General features: G+C 47.5%; 1 protein-coding gene across 9 annotated transcripts in view; it reads left to right on the plus strand.

The window, feature by feature from the left end:
* Positions 1 to 20,770, plus strand: part of USP19 (ubiquitin specific peptidase 19) — a 638,025-nt gene that overhangs the window by 528,646 nt on the left and 88,609 nt on the right. For all 9 annotated transcript variants that reach the window (XM_085624327.1, XM_085624331.1, XM_085624330.1 and 6 more), the window contains 2 exons: positions 17,295 to 17,405; positions 17,696 to 17,912. In XM_085624327.1, the coding sequence (XP_085480453.1) occupies positions 17,295 to 17,405; positions 17,696 to 17,912 (328 nt within the window). The remainder of the gene's footprint in view (positions 1 to 17,294; positions 17,406 to 17,695; positions 17,913 to 20,770) is intronic.

The raw sequence follows: 20,770 nt of genomic DNA on the forward strand, positions 1-20,770 counted from the left end.
ATGTAGCATCAGAAAACAATTGAGCCAACACCTTCATCTGTGGCAAAATAGGAGTGCGATCCCCTTGACCCTTGAGACAATCGAATCATTTCTCAAAATCCTTAATTAGGACTTGAGTCATGCGAAGAATACGTACTTTTTTGATCCCAAAATTGGAGGTGGTGTACGCCCTCTTCAAAGCAGACTCCACCTTCCTCTCAACAGGATCAGAGGGAAGCCTCCTCCAAAGACAAGGAAGAGGAAGAAGCCATGGATGACAATAAAAATGACCTTTGCACTTGAGGAAATTGTTCATCAAACTGCGCCAGTTGATCTCTTGCCCAATGTCATGCCATTCCTTAGCCGGAATATGCTTGATGATATCATGCACGAGCAAATCCTCCACCACTGAGGAGATCTAGTGGGAATAGAAGCCATCATCCACCAAAGCTTTAGGATCCAACCCCAGTACCTCCTGGATACGCACCAACGTGTCCAACTAAACATTAACCTGAACATATTTGTCTTTTGGGGAATTGTCCAATTCCTCATCCCCCTCATGGCGCTTAGCAGAAGGGTCGCTCAAAGCAGACTGAACTGCAGTATTAATCAAGTCCTGGAAGTCTGCCCTGGAAATCTGCAAAAGGTCATCTGCCTGCAGCTCCTGATCATATTTCCGCTTGAAAACAGACTTGCCAGACACAGGCACCTACTCCTCATCCCCCATGATCGCGAAGAGTCAAGCAGGAAGTGACCATGTACAACTTCTTATTTATCACTGTCTCCTAGCAACCAAGTCTCCCACTCGACGAGACTTCGGCACCGGGCAAAACAGCCTTACAGGCTCTCCCACAGCCACATACAATGAAGAGACAGCCTCTAGGGGCGGCTTCTCCATAGGGGCCAAAAGGCCGGCGACCCCCGACAATCACGTCACACTGGCATCTTTCTGAAAAAATTGGCAGCTTTTTTATGTAATGAAACTATCTCTCTGGTCATTTCCTTGTATGTAAAAGCTGAATATCACCCTGCACCAGAAGAGGTCTCCCAGGGCTGTATTGTGCATGTGTCAGACGTGGGCTATTACAGTCTGTTCTTTCAAAGATGCAATATATTTCTGACATGCTGCACTCGCGTCAGGCAGTCCAACATGTCGGATAATGGTGATTTGGGGCCTGTATGTAATGCGCCCTTATGCCCTATCACAAGCCATGATAAAGGAAAAAGGACAGTATTCTGAGCTTCTGATTGGTCATAAGGGTATGCGCCTCTTTCTGGCTCCTTGTTTGGGCTTTCTGAAAGAATGTTTATGGTGTGTATGCCTGTCTGCAACATGCGTGTGTGTGTGTGTCCGTCCTCGCTAATGTTTTATGACCTTTCATTTGATTGATAGCCCCACTGCTTTATTAATTGACCAGCTGCCACCAAATTCCAAGATGTTTGGTACCAAACATATGAACGTAATAAACCCACACAGATGCCAGCCTCGAAGGTGCCTCCTGAAATCCTACCAACTCGATAGTGTGTTCCTGACTAGTCCCCACCAGCCTGCTACCTCTAGACAGGTTTCTGACCCGCTGAGGTGGGATCCTTTTGCTCTTGTGGGTCAGAAACAAAGCCTTCTCTGGGTGGAGGTGCTTCACACCTACCCCCAAGCAGGAACAGCGTAGAAAGGCAGTGGACCTCTCCAGCTAGTGGAGATGCCCTCCCTACTGACCAAGCCCCATTTTTGGCGGCAAGGTTGCTGGGAAAATTAGTAAGCAAGAGAGGTGTGTGCCCTCTCAGCCAGGCCATACTTAAGGTGCCCTGAGCTGAATTGCCCCCCTTCCTTCATAATCCTCCATATTGTTTTAGGCAGACTCTACCAATAGGGTTAGGGATATGCCCCAGAGTGAGTGGACAAATAAAGGGTGTAGGCACCCTAAAGGTAAGTAGCCCATTGGCTGCTATCTTCTGACCCCTGATGGCCCCTTACATTTGTATTTAAGGGCACCTCTTAACCTTAATCCTTGGATTACCGACAACCTATGCAGAAGTGGACAAAGAAGAGCCGATCCCTGTATAACTAGATGCTCTAGCAACTAACTTGGTCCCAGCCGGTCTGCAAACTTTGAACTTTGCAGCTCCCACGACTCGTCCCACAGACCAAAGCTCTGCCTGCGGAACCGCGAAACATACTACCTCTGCACCCGACACCCACGGGCCGAGTTCCAGTGGCACACCGATCCAGCAAAGGTTCCCCGGCATTTCTGAGCTAGAGTCCACTGTGGGCTCACCCCTGCCGGACTCCACATCAATGCCTGCAACCTCTCTTCAATGACCCTCTCAACCGCAACCTGCACTGGTAAGCTGTTCCCCGACTCTAAATGACACCCCTGCACCTGGAGCCTTTATGCCTTGGGGAGATCAACTAACAGTACCCCAAAGCTCTAGCACACCCCAACTTACCTGTGCAGCTGTAGGTCTCTTTTGATCGGCCTCATGGCCTGATCCTGCAGCCTTTTTCTGCCGTTGAGAGTCCCCTTTGGTTTGCATTGGGTGCCTCAACTCTGTGTTGGCACTCTGCACCCGGCCACCCCTGTGCCACGGGAGGTGTAATTTTGGTGCTGCCTTCTGCCCCCTGTGCTTACCTTAACCCCCGGAGACTGGGTTCCGAAACCGTACTGCTTACCTGTAAGTAGTACCACCATGATTGCCTCCTTTCTCTTTTAGATAACATTGGCACCAAATACCGAGTTTGACCTCTGCAACTAGCTGCGCCAGTGCCGCTGGTGGTGTAGTTTTGTGACTTACCTGAACCATACCTGTTACTGATATTTTTTTTATCCAGAAACTCAATATTGTAAATTGTTTACTTACCTGCATATTGCCGATTGTTTCCTCCCCTAGGATAACTGTCCACTTTTTACATTGATATTTCAAAACGTATTTACTTGCAACAAAGTTTCTTTGGTTCTATAAAATAAATATATTAAATGTATTATTTTTACAAACCGTTGGTCTCGGATTTAGTCATTGAATGTATGTATTATTTATTGCCTTTATGTGTACAACAAATGATCATATATACGTGAGCATCTGTAAAGCCTCTGGGGGTCCACTGGACTCTGTGCACACTATACCTTACTTTGGTATAGTATATACAGAGCTAGCTTCCTAAACGCAGTGTCCAGATGCCATAGCTTTGCCCACACAGACCGTTTACCAGCCACTGCAGCCTCAGCCATAGAGGAGAAAGCCCATAGGATCTCGAATGTAGCATCAGAAAACAATTGAGCCAACACCTTCATCTGTGGCAAAATAGGAGTGCGATCCCCTTGACCCTTGAGACAATCGAATCATTTCTCAAAATCCTTAATTAGGACTTGAGTCATGCGAAGAATACGTACTTTTTTGATCCCAAAATTGGAGGTGGTGTACGCCCTCTTCAAAGCAGACTCCACCTTCCTCTCAACAGGATCAGAGGGAAGCCTCCTCCAAAGACAAGGAAGAGGAAGAAGCCATGGATGACAATAAAAATGACCTTTGCACTTGAGGAAATTGTTCATCAAACTGCGCCAGTTGATCTCTTGCCCAATGTCATGCCATTCCTTAGCCGGAATATGCTTGATGATATCATGCACGAGCAAATCCTCCACCACTGAGGAGATCTAGTGGGAATAGAAGCCATCATCCACCAAAGCTTTAGGATCCAACCCCAGTACCTCCTGGATACGCACCAACGTGTCCAACTAAACATTAACCTGAACATATTTGTCTTTTGGGGAATTGTCCAATTCCTCATCCCCCTCATGGCGCTTAGCAGAAGGGTCGCTCAAAGCAGACTGAACTGCAGTATTAATCAAGTCCTGGAAGTCTGCCCTGGAAATCTGCAAAAGGTCATCTGCCTGCAGCTCCTGATCATATTTCCGCTTGAAAACAGACTTGCCAGACACAGGCACCTACTCCTCATCCCCCATGATCGCGAAGAGTCAAGCAGGAAGTGACCATGTACAACTTCTTATTTATCACTGTCTCCTAGCAACCAAGTCTCCCACTCGACGAGACTTCGGCACCGGGCAAAACAGCCTTACAGGCTCTCCCACAGCCACATACAATGAAGAGACAGCCTCTAGGGGCGGCTTCTCCATAGGGGCCAAAAGGCCGGCGACCCCCGACAATCACGTCACACTGGCATCTTTCTGAAAAAATTGGCAGCTTTTTTATGTAATGAAACTATCTCTCTGGTCATTTCCTTGTATGTAAAAGCTGAATATCACCCTGCACCAGAAGAGGTCTCCCAGGGCTGTATTGTGCATGTGTCAGACGTGGGCTATTACAGTCTGTTCTTTCAAAGATGCAATATATTTCTGACATGCTGCACTCGCGTCAGGCAGTCCAACATGTCGGATAATGGTGATTTGGGGCCTGTATGTAATGCGCCCTTATGCCCTATCACAAGCCATGATAAAGGAAAAAGGACAGTATTCTGAGCTTCTGATTGGTCATAAGGGTATGCGCCTCTTTCTGGCTCCTTGTTTGGGCTTTCTGAAAGAATGTTTATGGTGTGTATGCCTGTCTGCAACATGCGTGTGTGTGTGTCCGTCCTCGCTAATGTTTTATGACCTTTCATTTGATTGATAGCCCCACTGCTTTATTAATTGACCAGCTGCCACTGACAGCAAGGTGCAGGCAGTACCCAAACGGCCTACCCGCAACCGCCCAGAAGAGCTTCACCCCCCAGCCAATCCCATTCATGCAGAGCGCGGCGCAAGGAGAGCAAGAACGCGACCTATTGAAAACACAGTAGAGTCAGCCACAAACGGCCAAAATATCATAAACCTATGTAAAATAACAGTGATGCACAGTAGAAGGGAAACTTCCACACTTAAAAAAAAAAAATGCACAGCACGTTGTTGCAATAGCCCTTTTAGGAACAGGAGAAAAAACAGGAATGGCGAAGGGTGGGAGGGGTTTAAATGCTAGAGATTTGTTTTTTAAAAGATTAGTGTTGGAAGGGCCTGTTGGGGAGGGGGGACCTGCGCAGCTTATTGGTGCTGTGCCACTCTCTGTAGGACTTGGTCTGCCCCAGAAGTGGCTGAGTGGAGCCTCATATAAGCGCCACAGCTGCATGCAGACATCAGTTTATTTCCTTCCGCACTTTAGAATGTGTATCCGCAACTCTGCTCCCACTTTTGTCTGCCTTTTGATGGCTCCCAAAACGCAATGTACAGGGGAAGAATGCCCCCACGTAAAACTGTAGGCCTCAAACCATGGCGTGACTGCAGAAAACAGTTGTCAATCATGGACCAGCACAAGGTGTTTTTGGTGCTTGAGCTCGGAGCACAACTGCTAGATATGCAATGAGTACACCCTCATGCACCTTGGGTCAATCTGCGTCTGCAAAACTGTACATCGCTGATCATAGGAAGAATGATGTGGCCATGTGTGTCCCGTTCTCGTCCCAGGTCGAGGATCCAGACCCTTTGCATCTCCCGAGGCCACTCCCGCAAGAAGCCTTCTTTGTGATCGGAGTTCTCTGGTAAGTCAAAGTCCAAGCTGAAACATTGGAAGATGAAGCGGGACACAACTCCATCCCGCCCCTCACTATCAAAATAGAAGTTGCGAGGGTGAAACAATACCAATCGATTTCTGATTGAGGTGCAGATTCCACAGGGGATCCTGATGCACCCCAAACTCTCTGGGCTATCTGTACTCTTCTGGCTCCCTTGAATGTGCCTTTGGGGCCCCAAGGATCCCAGGGGTCTCAGTTAAATTACTGCTGGCGGATACACCCTCTGCACTATCTGAACCCCTTGAACCTATAACGGGTTCAGCACCAAGTCCGGTCTAGACTTGTACCACGGCATGAGACCCATATGGGTCCCTCCATCGAGGCCGGAGGAGAATCCAGTACGGACTCCAATGTCTGATCTAGAAGTGGGCATTGGCCGAGGTGTCGCTATGAATCCACTTCCTGCACACCTGGTCCCCACACAAACTGTCTTATGCTACACTTCCCCCTACTTCAGAGGAGCCACAGAGGCTCCATTGTCTTTTGACTCTAACAAGAGTTTGCCTCGAAACTGAGGTGGGGATGATTTTACTGCCTGCCCCCCCCCCCCCATTATGATAAGGTTGAACTCGCCTTTTGGCCCTCACCAGAGGAGAGGGCCAACTTTGCTGTGGTAATTTGATGAGCGGGTGAGGGTCTGTATTGAAGTAAAGACAGATGTCCATACAGAAGTTTTGCTACTTTGGCCTGCTTCTTTGGACCCTTTGCTTCTGCTCAATGAAGCCCTCACTGACACCTTAATGGGAACTTGGTCTAAGGCCTATTAATAGGCAGGTGTCCAGATGATATAAACCGGTTCCTGGCAGCTGATTACCTTACACCGAATCCTACACCAGCGAGTGTGGTGGCCCAGGCTTCCACCAGCAAGTTGAAGTCCAGCTCATTCTCTACAACACTTTCCCAGAGAGGTAGTCAAAGAGGATTGAGGTGTTTCGAAAGCAAATGTTTTCTTTGGCTATCTCAGCATCATTGCTGTTTGTTTATTGGGCTGGTATACGCACACACTTTGAGGCATGCCGCTGGTCCCAGTAGAACCTGCAGTGTCTCGGCATGCTCTCTGGGACTTTTGGTCCCTACAAACTAGTTTCCTCATCAGTTCAGAGGATACACCTGGGTATCGGCATACACGTAACACAATCCCCCAGCCCACACTGCAGACTCCCCAGTCCTTTCATGGCTGTGGATGTGGATCTGGCAGGCAGCACGCAACTCATCATGGGCATCAGTCCGCACAGTCCCCCTCTCCTATGGCAGTAGTATCCAATCCACGTTAGCTTGCTATTAGTGGTGCACAACCAACATGTGGGAGGCAGACACTTTCTTCCAAGATGCCAATCCATGACTTACGACAGACGGACTCGGAAATAGGGGTTGGTTGTTACGCTCGGTATTTCCTCTTGCTGAAGGAGTAGTGAGGTCTTCGGCCTATCTTAGATCTTCATCCTCTGAATGCCCTCCTACAGAAGAAAAAATTCAAAATGGTCATGCTGGGCCAGGTTCTGTCTACCCTGGATCTGGGTGACTGAATGGTAGCCTTGAACCTGCAGTACGCATATTTTCATATACCTGTGCTGAAGTACAACAGATATTTCCTGCAGTTCAGGATAGACCAAGAGTTTCCCTCACACCCTCCACAGCACAAGCAATTCTCAATGATACTTGAGATCTCTGACTTGACCAATCACATGAAAGGATGGATGGATTCTGTCTTTGCAACAGTATAAGTATGCCTTCTTAGAAGCTGCCTGTGCCTCCTACACCCAATGACTGGCTGTGCGCGATATCCGTAATGGCAGCACATGAGCAACTGATTTACAGACTTAATGATCAAGTCCAGCTCTTCAATCATATCTGGGGCTTTTTATCACTTTATCTCTTAAGGCTCTGATACTTCAAATCCATCTTGATTTTACCACATTTTGATGGAACACAATTACTTTAACCATATTTGCGCACACAATCTTGGTAATAGTTTCCCATTGAAGAATGTCACTCTTCCTTGCCCCACCCCCCTCATGTTCCTGCTCACTCCCCTCTTTTGTAGTGTACTAGACTGTAGCTTGGAGTAATGAATGAACCGGTTTTATTATTTTTATACTCTTTCATGATATTTGTTAGCTATAAGCATCAAACAGTTCTTATTATACCTTACTTTGTTTCCAGAAATTGTATGTTAAGTTAAGTTGAATGTCTATGGTGTTTGTTGTTATAATATATCATGAAACATATTTAAACTCAAAGGTCATGGCGGTAGTCGCTGCCCATCTTTGGAGGCTGGGGGTAACAGTTTTCCTCTATCTCCACGACTGGCTGTTAAAGGCAGGCTTGCCCCAGACAGTCGATGACCAGACAGACAGTCGATGACAACAGTGAGCCTCCTGACGTCATTGAGGTTTTAGATCAACGAGCCGAAGTCACACCGGACTCCTTTGCGGAGGTTTCCTTTTATTGGAGCTGTTTTGGACACAGTGTAGTTCAGGGCCTTCCATCATTTCAGCGACAGTCTGGTTCAGGACATTTGGGCTATGGACCGATGTTTTCAACCTTGGTCCTGGATCTCAGTGACAGCAGCTCTGAAGTTTTTTGGCCGATTAGCCTCCTCCCCCCTGCTTGTCGACTATGTCAGGTGGTATGTGTACTCTACAGTGGAATTTCTAGTCCCAGTGGGCCCAGCACCAAGGTAACCTGTCAGATGGCTTTTAGGTTTAAGGTGACTGCACCCGATTTTCAGTGGTAGCTGCTCAACTGCAAATAGACCAGCAGCAGAGTCCTCCCACTTCCTATCCAGCGCTGATGGTGGTGACTGATTCGTCACTGCTGGGCTGTGGAGGTCACCTGGGGAAGGTAGAGATCAGAGGACTGTGGTATCGAGCAGAAACCTGGCTCCATATCAGTCAGCTGCAGGCCATTTATCTTATGCTAAAGGCCTGCCCAGCATTCATTAGCAGAAACTGGTACAGTTTCTCAGAGGCGTTTACCACTGCCATGTGGTATTGCAACAAGCATGGCTGGTTTGGGTCCTGGGTCCTGTGCCACGTGTCTCTGTATTTCTGGAGTTCGCTGGATTGTCAGGGCATCTTCCTGATCATGAACCACCTGGTATGATCCTTGAATGCTAGGGTAGACCATATTAGCTGATTTATTATGTATGGTGTCTGCCGTCACGAGGTGGCATAGTGCACCTTGGCTAGATGTTTTTGCCACCATTGAATGCTCAGTCTAAAAACTTTTGCAAGTTGGAGTTTCTGTGAAAACCTCTGCTAGGAGATTAATTCCAGCTGGAGTTGAGCACAGGAGTCCTGTGTGCCTTCCCACCTCTGATTGTCCTGCCCTCAGTCCTGAAGAAGTTCAGTAACAACCGGGTCCCAGTCATCCTAGTGACATTGGAGTGGGTTCGAAGAGTTTGTTTCTCGAACCTCTAAGAATGAGTGTCCACCCCATCGATCAGGTTGCCTCTTTGGGAGGATCTTCTGTCGCAGCAGTAGGGTAGGATTCTGCTTCTAAACCTTATGAACATTCTGATTCCGAATCTTCACAATCTGCACCTTCATGAGTCACGTTTGAGTGAAGGCAGTTGGCTGCATTCAGTATACCATCTAATGTTGTACTTGTCATCCTCGCTACCAGCTGTCTGCCTATATTCACGCTGGCACTGTAACAAATATGTCGCCTGATGTGGAGTCTGCAAGGCAAATCCTGTACAAGATAAACTGTTCGATGCTTTATTGTTTGTCTTTGGTGCAGCAAGACTTTGCATTGGGTTCTATTAAAGGTTATGTTCGAGGCATATGAGCTGCAGATTGTACACTTAGCATAGATCGCCATCTGGTGTTGGGCCCGGATGTTTGCAGTTTGTTTTTCTTCTTGGACAGTCTTTGGAAGTCACGAGTTTGGTGACTCCTCCTTCGGTCCGTACTGCGCATGGGCTTCGGCTCCATCCTCAGATTGTTTTTTTCCGCCATCGGGCTCGGATGTGATACTTCGTGCTCCGGCTTCGAACTTCTACGGTTCCAGCCTCGACGGAAAATCCTCGATTCTTCGAGTTCCTTCATCATCTTCATCTCTCGAAGCGGCACTTTCTCCATCCCGTACATCGACACCGGCCTTCGGGCCCTCCGCGACTCCGGTCCCGGCCGATGGAAAGGACTCCGTTCAAAAAGTGCCCAAAATGTGGGTCTAAATTTCCCCACACCGACCTCCATCAGGTGTGTAACCTTTGCCTCTCTCCGGAACACGAGGCCAGAGACTGCCCCGCCTGCAAGTCTTTTCGATCGAAGAAGACCATCCGAGATCGAAGAGCTCGACGCACCATGGCGCACTCATCCTCTGCAGCTCCACCGGACATCTTCGGAGACGACGCCGAAGCTTCGGGGCAAACTCACACCGAGCAGGAGGAAGACGTCGTCAGCGCTTCCGAGGCCGACGACTCCGACGTGGAGGACATTACACCAGCGCAGCGGGCCGTGAGTAATATGCCCCCTCCTACCCCCACGCCGAAAACCAAAGAGACTCAGGTTACTCCCTCGCCTGCCGGCCTGGGCAAAACCAAAACCAAAACTTCGATCACCCCACCTTCGGGCCCGGTGTCGAAGCTCCCAAAGTCTCATGGCAGCTCGGGATCGAGCCAGCCGACACCCGGTGCCGAAAAACAGCATCCGGCACCGAAGACTGCAAAATCCAGCTCGACTCCGAAACCACCGGTGCCGAAGTCTGGACACTCGGTGCCGACCAAACACAAACACAAATCTGTCGGCACCGATGCTCCGGCGCCGAAACATCATTCGACGCCGAAACACCCGGAGACCTCAAAAAAGCATGGCGCACACAGACCATCGAAACCCCCGGTTCCGAAATCACCGGTGCCGACAGACGACTCGACACCATTGGCTCTATTTACACCAGACCCTTTACAAAAGACTTTGTCCAAAGATCCAAAGACTGGGCTTTTGACTTTAACTACCAAGAAAAGACGCCTTGATGCTCCGGCTCCTCCTCCTCCACCCAAAAGGAAGGACTCTGCTACTTCTCCCCTCAGAGTGCCCTCCCCACTACCGCCTCCCCTACCCCCTCCACCACCTCCACCTCACAGGTCTCCGCCACCTGTACCTCACTACGATCCGACCCCATCCCCAGATCCGGATGATGGGGATCCGGACAATTACCCGGCGGACGCCCCAATGGATCCCACTCCACCAGGGACCCCAGATCCATGGGAGGATTACAATAACCCTGATATACCCAATGTACCTCAGGACGACTTATACCCATCAAGACCGTCTCCTCCAGAGGACTCCTTAGGGTTTCACCACTTAGTGCAGAGAGCAGCACACTACCATGGGGTGGACATGCACAGTGAACCAGTAGAAGAAGACTTCCTACTGGATACATTTGATATACAAGACAAATCCACTTCCATTTTACCTATGCTTAAGGGTGTCACCAAGCACGCTACAGAGGTGTTCAAAGACCCTGTCAGAGCCAGAGTACTGAACCCTAGAATAGAGAAGAAGTATAAGGCGGCACCCACAGACCCTGCTTACATCAAGGGCCCTGCTCCCCTAGATTCCCTAGTTGTCTCCACAGCTAGAAAGCGGGCTAACTCCCAATCCTCAGGAGATGCCCCACCGCCAGACAAAGAATCTAAACTTCTGGATGCGTCTGGTAAACGCACCGCCTCCCAAGCTGCAAACATGTGGCGCATTGCGAACACACAAGCACTGCTTGCGTGATATGATAGAGCACACTATGACGAACTAGAGGCTCTTATGCAGCACCTTCCAGAAAAATACAAGCACAAGGCTCATGACCTGATACAGGAGGGTAAACTAATTACAAACACCTCCATTAAGTGTGCCCTCGATGCAGCCGACACTGCTTCTAGGGCCATAAATACCAGCGTCCTGCTTCGTCGCCACGCCTGGCTCAGGATCTCAGGTTTCAAGCCTGAAGTCCAGGCATCCATACTCAATCACCCCTTTGACCAGGAAACACTCTTTGGGCCAAAGGTAGACGAAGCGCTCGAAAAGATGAAGAAAGACACAGACACAGCAAAGTCTATGGGGGCACTCCAAACACAAGCCTCCAAACGTTCCTTTCGACGCTCGTCCTTTCGTGGCACAGGCAGAGGCTCCTCCACCGATAAGGCCTCTACCTCCTACAACTCCCCTCCTCAAAATACCTTTTCAAAGGGCAACCAGAGAGGTGGTTACAGGGGTAACAACAATAAGGGCAGGGGCAAAACCAACAACACCCGTTCTGCCACCCCCCCCGCACAATGACTCCCCTCCGCTCCCCCCAGACCATTCCACTCCGGTCGGGGGCAGACTATAAAACTTTATCCACGTATGGGAGTCCATAACATCGGACAAATGGGTAACCCAAATCATTCGGTCAGGGTACTGTCTCGAACTAACATCTACCCCACCCAATATCCCACCAAGGCACCGTCCAATGTCTCAAGAACATTCCACACTGCTCAAACAAGAGGTACTCTCACTCCTCCAAAAACACGCTATAGAGCAGGTCCCCGTCAATCAACAAAATCTAGGGGTCTACTCCCTATATTTCTTAATACCAAAGAAAGACGGGACCCTCAGACCCATTCTCGACCTCCGGCCTCTAAATGCCTACATACACTCAGACCATTTTCACATGGTCACCCTACAGCAAGTCCTCCCACTCCTCTGCCAGGGAGACTTTCTCACAACCTTGGATCTGAAAGACGCATACTTTCACATTCCAATACACCCCTCTCACAGGAAATACCTCAGGTTCGTGGTGGACGGGCAACATTACCAATTCACGGTTCTCCCCTTCGGGGTCACCACCGCACCGCGGGTGTTTACCAAATGCCTAGCAGTAGTAGCAGCACACCTCAGACGTCAACACATTCACGTCTTCCCTTACCTGGACGACTGGCTGATAAAAGCCGCGTCCTACGACCAATGTGTGCAGCATACAAACAGCACCATCCAACTGCTCCACCAGCTAGGCTTCACGGTGAACTACCAAAAGTCCCACCTCATACCATCTCACACAAAGCAATATCTCGGGGCCACTATAGACACCTCCAAGGGTATTGCCTATCCAAACTCAGCCAGAATCACAAGCATTCAAGCCTTACGCAAAACATTCCTTCCTCAACACTCTCTTCCAGCAAGAGTGTTTATGAAGCTCATAGGAATGATGGCGTCTTGCATCTTCATAGTGCCCCATGCAAGACTCCACATGCGTCCACTTCAAGAGTGCCTAGCACAACAGTGGAACCAGGCCCAGGGTCAGCTGACGGATCTGGTGTTGGTGGACGGCCGCACACATCACTCTCTGCAGTGGTGGAACACCACAAACCTTTCCAAAGGGCGGCCGTTCCTGGACCCGGTTCCTCAGGTGATTCTAACAGCGGACGCATCGCTCTCCGGCTGGGGAGCGCACCTCCTACACCTCACCATGCAAGGTCTATGGACGCCACAGCAAAAATCGCTCCACATCAACCATCTGGAGCTCTTGGCGATCTTTCTAGCCCTAAAATCTTTCCAAAAACAGATTTCGGGCAAAGCAGTCCTCATTCGCACAGACAACATGACTGCGATGTATTATATACAAAAACAGGGGGGGACACACTCTCCCCAGCTCTCCCGCTTAGCCCAGAGCATATGGAGATGGGCAATTCCCCAAAACATTTTTCTCCTGGCACAGCACGTTCCAGGCGTACAAAACACCATGGCAGATCTGCTCAGCAGACAAACGCAACAACTACACGAATGGGAACTGCATCCACAAGTTCTTCACCCATTCTTCCAACAGTGGGGGCATCCTCAGATAGACCTCTTCGCCACCCACGAAAACAAAAAATGCCCAAGCTTCGCCGCCAGATACCCACACCCATTGTCCAAGGGCAATGCGATATGGATGAACTGGTCAGGCAGATTTGCATACGCCTTTCCACCTCTCCCACTAATTCCATTAGTGGTCAGGAAGCTACAACAGCACTCCCTCACACTCATTCTGGTAGCTCCGACGTGGGCCAGGCAGCCGTGGTACACCACGCTACTACAACTGTCAGTGGTACCACATCAAAAATTGCATCTATCCCCATGCCTCCTAACCCAGAACCATGGAGAAATCAGGCACCCGGACCCAGCTCAGCTCAACCTGGCGATCTGGCTCCTGAAATCCTAGAATTCGGATACCTTAACCTTCCCCCTGATTGCATGAACATCATCATGGAAGCCAGACGTCCTACCACTAGAGCATGCTATGCCGCAAAGTGGAAAAGATTTGTAATTTACTGCCGTAACAATACAATCAACCCTCTAGATGCATCCATACAGCACATAATATGCTATCTGCTCCATCTTCACAGGTGTAACCTGGCATATTCATCCATACGCCTACACCTAGCAGCGATCGCTGCCTATCTACAAAACAGGCAGCATTTATCACTCTTCAGAGTGCCCGCTATTAAAGCCTTCATGGAAGGCCTTAAACGAGTAATTCCTCCCAGGGCACCACCTTCCCCTGTATGGAATCTAAATTTGGTTCTTACACGTCTAATGGGTCCGCCCTTCGAACCAATGCACAAATGTGAGCTACAGTTTCTCACCTGGAAAACAGCTTTCCTTGTAGCTATCACTTCCCTTAGAAGGGTTGGTGAAATACAAGCGTTCACCATACAGGAACCCTACATACAAATGCATCACAGCAAGGTCATCCTTCGCACAAATCCGAAGTTTCTGCCCAAAGTCATTTCCCCCTTCCACCTCAATCAATCAGTGGAATTACCTGTCTTCTTTTCGCAACCCCAATCTGTTGCAGAAAGGGCCTTACACACGCTTGATGTAAAAAGGGCGTTACTATACTACATACAAAGAACGCAACCCTTCAGGAAGACTAAACAATTGTTCGTTTCCTTCTCTCCACCACATAAAGGCAACCCCATTTCAAAATCAGGGATAGCTAGGTGGATTGTAAAATGCATACAAATTTGCTACCAAAAGGCAAAGAGAACATTATCTGTTCCCCCTAAAGCCCACTCTACAAGAAAGTTAGGGGCTTCTATGGCTTTTCTAGGGAATATACCCTTAGATGACATCTGCAAGGCAGCCACATGGTCTACACCGCACACCTTCACAAAACACTACTGTGTAGATGTGCATTCCAAGCAGCAAGCTAGGGTGGGCCAGGCTGTACTAAAGACACTTTTTCAAACAGCTGCAACGGATACCGGTGGTCGCCGCTAGGGTTGGGTACTGCTATATAATCTATGCTAAGTGTACAATCTGCAGCTCATATGCCTCGAACGGAATATGCTACTTACCAGTATGCATCTGTTCTTGGCATGTAGAGCTGCAGAGTTGTACACGCCCACCCGCCTCCCCGGCTACCTGTATCCGTTCCAGTACATCTTATTTAGATACAACACATGGGTTTCTCACTGTTATTACTACGCTCCATCATTTCCCTGTTGGCGAAAAACAATCTGAGGATGGAGCCGAAGCCCATGCGCAGTACGGACCGAAGGAGGAGTCACCAAACTCGTGACTTCCAAAGACTGTCCAAGAAGAAAAACAAACTGCAAACATCCGGGCCCAACACCAGATGGCGATCTATGCTAAGTGTACAACTCTGCAGCTCTACATGCCAAGAACAGATGCATACTGGTAAGTAGCATATTCCTTTCTGAGCCTTTCAGCCATTTTGCTTTGGCTGCACCACCCATCCTTGCTTAAATCACCTGTTGTGATGCAATTTATTATACTTTGGCACACATTCACTCCCAAACTGTTTTTGATGCCCCAGTGGGACCTTACCTTGGTGTTGATGTTTGTTATGTGTACGCCCTTCAAGCCAATGCACAACTGCTCATTCTGAACCTATAGGCCCAACCGCTCTACACCACTTTTTTTTTTTATAACTGGTGCTGAGGACTCTTGCTGAAAGTTGGGATTCCTTTCTACGTTGGGCAATCTATCCCTCTCCCAGCATTCTTTGCCAAGCATCACTGCTCAAAAGAGGACAGGCTACATCTTTTGGACCCAAAAGAGGTTTACGCTTTTATGTTGATTGTACCAAGGACCATTGGGTGAACAATCAGCTTTGCATGGTGTTCTCTGGGGAGAAGAGATGAAAGGCTGTGCGGAAAAGGACTCTTTATAGGTGGATAGTCCTCTGCATTAAGATCTGCTATGTGTTAGCCAAAAAGCATCCTCCAGGTCTGAGAGCCCCTTCCACCAGGGCTAAGACTACCACTACTACGTTGGCACATAGCAGGCCTGTCCCTGACATCTGTCAGGCTGCGACATTAGTTTCAGATCATACTCTCACGAAGCACTACAACCTTGGCTGCCAGATTGGACAGCCAGGACAATTTGCCTGTTCAGTTGTATAAGATGCTCTGGTCTGAACCCACTCCACAGGCTCTCCACCTTCGGGAGGTACTGGCCTGGTATCTATTCTAAAGGTGAGGAATCTTCAGTTCGAAATATCCATCAGAAGAACAAGTTATTACCTTTAGTAATGCTCTTTCTGGTGTAGAGTCTATCAAACGGAAGATTCCGCACTGACCTCCCATTTTCCTATTCTGTGAAGTAGTCTCTGTTTGTCGTCTGAAACAGTCCCAGATTAGAGTTCTGCACACTGGTACCAACAATTGCTTTGTGCTTCATATCTGAAGAAACTGATGTCGGCACGGGGATGTGCTTAAATGTGACTCTTACTTTGGGTGGAATGAAATGTATGCAAACTGTCACTGCACCACCTAGCGGCACACTGGAGCACTGTTTCTGGATCAAGTCTGGTGCCTCTGGTATACTCTAAAGATGAAGAATCTGTAGCTAGAAAGAGTATCCACTGGAAAGAGTATTACCAAAGGTAAGGAACATGTTCCTCTATAACTAGCATCACCTAGCTAAGGGGATCAATGGAGCGCCATCTGCTGGGCTCCAGTCCCCTCCTCCAGTTCTGCCACAGTACAAGTTTGAAAAAAGTGCAGTTTTCTCTGGGTAACAACACGCCCAATCCATTCTCAACAAAACCCTCTAAACAAACAACAAAAATTGTCCTAATACTAAAGAAAATATGCATGTTTTCAAAACTTTGGTATATAATCCTTCTAAGGAAAAGACCTTCAGGCATCTTTAAATTGGGTAAAATAGCAAATTGGGTTAATTCACCCGATAGAGAGCGTTGTCTAGCTAACCTGATGGTTTAGGCTCTTCAAATTGTGTCACCAGCCTAAATGCATCTAGTTACCTATAGAATGCTTTTTTTGCTGCATTTAGTGCAGGGTACCTACCAGCCTAAAAAGGCACTCCTTATGCTCATGTGAGTGAAGCTTTCACGAGGTACAGCTGGGCTGATGTGTGTGTGGGTGGGATAGCTTTTTCTTATTTTTTAAATTTTTTTTATCTTGTATTACTTGTGACCTGTTATATCTCTTTTGTGTTCAGCGCCTTGAGACCCTCACGGGTGAGAAGCGCACTTTATAAATACCCTGATTGATTGATTGTTTGGTGCTGAAGCTTGCAGACAATTTTAGTACACAAAAGCAAAATAAAAACTATTGGCGTTATCGGAGTTTTTTCAGGTTTTGCAGCACAATGACACCAGGTTTGTCTGTGTACAAATGTTTCTCCCTCGCTCTGACATTCACAAAGTTGAGATTCATTTTTCTCAAATTAATGGAGATGAAATAAGTTATTGTTTAGCTTCCTTCAGATTGTTCGATTTTCTAGTCTCATATAATGCATTTCCTGTTTTACAGCTGCTGTTCCTGGATATCAACAGTCAACCAAAATGTTGAACCTACATGCAACGCAGTTTTATATCAATGCCATCGATTCCACCAACAAGGAGGTTAGGTTAGAAGACAAAGGTAAGTGTCAAACCTCCCACTGACTAATGCATGCAACATGGAGTGTTCTTTTTGCTGGTGAGCAATCAGATGTTGATACACGTGCGAGACAGACTACTCTGGGTGGCAAAAAAGCAGAATAATAATTGGCAGGACTGTGAGAGAACTCTTTCATACGGTGTCGTGGTTTTACTCTGACTGTCCTCTTTGGTTTTTAAGCCTCTGTGTGTAATTGTCTCAGTGTGTTTTTGTAGTTTCACAATTTCGTTAGCAGTTTCCTCATCTCTTGCGTATTTGTACTTGTGCTGCAGGTGATACTCCATTGGATTTGGCAGAAGATAGTTCCCTTGCTTTAGTCTGGAAGAACAACGAGCGTTTGAAGGAGTTTGTGTTGGTCGAATCAAAGGAGCTAGAGTGTGTGGAAGACCCTGGATCTGCCAGTGATGCTGCCCGGGCTGGTCATTTCACCTTAGAGCAGTGCCTCAATTTGTTTACAAAGCCGGAGGTCCTGGCTCCTGAAGAAGCCTGGTAAGAATGGGAAGGGAATGGACTAAGATATATAGTTTAAAGAAGGAACTGTGATCCCAGCTTTTCTTACTGACTTAAGCAGCCACAACTTTGGACAAACTATTGAATACCTAGATTTTCACACTATGAACATTACTGGCCAGATCTGCCTTTTACTGCTTTGTTGATCACCACAAAGTCCATTAGTTCTTCTCTAACTGGAAAGTCTCCCTTTCAAGATACCTGGCCCCATTCTCTACTTCTGTCGTGTGATGGAATTGTAGATTATAATACTTTCTCAACTGAAGAAAATAAATTAATCTAGTAAGGTTTCTTCTCAGAGCATGATTCGAGGGTAAATATGGGTGTTTTTCCCAATTCGTCATTGCAAGATGAGGTTAGAGCTCTGTAAAGGAATTCATACATGTTTGGCAGGAGAACAATATCAGCTGATCGAGTGGAACCTCCCTTTCAGTACCACAAGCAATAGTGTAAACAAATGTGGTGCCTGGTACCTCCTCCCCCTGTTTTTGATTTGGACAATCTTATACTGCATAGTGAGTTTTGTTTGTAAGCTCATACTTATGCCTTGAGTTGAAACGATGTAGTGGGATAGTCGAGAAGGACAGTGGGGATACTGGAGTTTGGAGGACAGTGCAAAGCATTTCACTGGGATAGAGTGCAAGAGATATCGAAGTGAGGTAGGTCAACTGCAGTCATAACGTTTTGCAGTGGATCCAAAACATGAGTTAGTACAAATCTCTGCTTCTTTGTTATGGAATTCTGTTTGATATTCATATAAGGTAGAAAATCTACACACATGCCTGGGCCCCGGAACACAATGTTTTAGAAATTTCATGTTTCCCAAGCCAATAAAAGAAAAGAAAATGTGTCCAGTAAAAGCAAAATTTACTATTTTTTTTTTTTATTAGCCTAATAAATCTGTCTATTTACAATATATTTGTTTGAGAAAGGCACTTAAAAACAGTTCAAGCTATATATAAAATAAAAAGAACTGGAAATGGTGCCTTTATGTAATGCAGTCTGTCTCGGCAAAAACAATCCTGCTCCTTCAAGAATAATGGCCATCGTTCAAAACTGGTAAATAATCGCTTCTGTTGGTGTTTGTATGTGGTTAGAATTCGAATTTGCCCAGTTTTACGTTTCAAAAATATTTTTGTGACTTTGTATGAATGTAAAGAAAGTTTGGTAGGATGGTCTTTGTGGTATTTTGTGTGTATGATTGTGCCGAAAGGCTTTCAGTTGCTATTTTTCAGTCTGGGGTGTAAAAAACTGGCTCTATATATACTGCACCAAAGTGAGGTACAGTGTGTATAGAGTCCAAGGGTCTCCAGAGGTTTGGCATAGGTTAAAGTTAGATAGAATCTTACTCTCTAAAGTGGTAGCTTGGTCGAGCAGTAAGGCGGTATCAGAAGACAGTGTATAGCATTTAATGTACACACTCAGTCAGCAAATGGTCTCACACACTCAAGAACTGAACTCTAGGCCAATTGTTTGTATAAAAAAATATACTGTTTTATTTTAGAACCATAGGTTTGCATAAAATACTTTCTCAAGATAAGATGCTGTTGTTGAATACTTTCAATGGTCAAAACAGACTTTGAATGCACTAATGTACAGGGGTTGCATTAGGCAACACAATACTTTGTATACCTATAAGATTGAGCTCAATGGGATTTTTAAGTAAACTGCAATAGAATTACTTTACGAACGTTTTTCTTACTCAGGGCTGGGTCCTGGATTCAGCCCTGGTGCATTTCCTGTAAACAGTTGAAAGAAATCGTTTTTGTTAAACAGGCGATTTTAAAGGAATATTTGTATGTTGCAAAAATCGACACTTAGAAGAATTTCTGGCAAAATCCAGGCAATGTTATCCTATGGAGTGAAATCAACTTATCGTAAAATCACAGTTGTGTTCTGGGGAGCGGGGCGGGTCCGGGTGCTTGGGCGTCTGCGGTTCAGGTGGCGAGTGGAGGGTTGAAATACTTGGGAGTACTCCTGTCCGACGTTAGGTTGACCTCGTGGGAGGGGAATCTGGTGCCTGTGTGGAACAGAGTGCGAGAGGATGTTCGTGCCTGGTCTCACATGCCCCTCTCCATATATGGCCGCTCGGCCATCTTCAAAATGGTTGCCCTGCCTCGGATGCTCTACCAACTGCAGAATCATCCATATCCTATTCCCGGGGGATGGTTCCGCCAAGTCAACGCACTACTGGGTCGGTTCCTTTGGGGTGGAGGGGTAGTGCAGGTGGCGCTGCGTACATGTTTTAAGTCTACATTTTGTGGGGGACTTGCCACCTCAGATATTCTCTCCTACTATATAGCATCCCACCTGCTGGTCCTGAATGAATGGTGGTATGGCGACAGGTCGGATCCGGCATATAGCCTTGAACGCCGCCTAATGGGGGATCACTCGCTACATACCCTCCTCTATTCCGCTCCGCTGCGACGGTTACTACCTAGTGTGACGCAACTGGTCTTTCAGATTTGGAGGCAGGCGCTGCGGAAGATGGGTTGGTGGAATCGCCTCACGGGGGAGACTCCGCTCTGGAGAAACGGGTGTCTGCCGCAGCTGGCGGCCCTCCCCGGATTTCGGGACTGGGATGCGATAGGGATTTCCACCCTGGGTGACGTTATGAGGGGGCCCATTCTGAAATCCTTCCATGAGCTCCAGAAGGACTTTCATATGCCGCGTACCCAATTCTTTAAATACTTGCAGTTCCGGCATGCTCTTTCCCCCAGTCTGGTGGGTCTTGAGGAGTTGGACGATTTTAGTCCAATTGAGGCGAAGGTGTTCATGGGGGACCTACGAGACCACAAGATTTCGAGAATATATCAGTCCCTGGTAACTCACTGCTC

Source organism: Triturus cristatus, chromosome 9, assembly GCF_964204655.1.
Source record: "Triturus cristatus chromosome 9, aTriCri1.1, whole genome shotgun sequence".
Taxonomy (NCBI): Eukaryota; Metazoa; Chordata; class Amphibia; order Caudata; family Salamandridae; genus Triturus; species Triturus cristatus.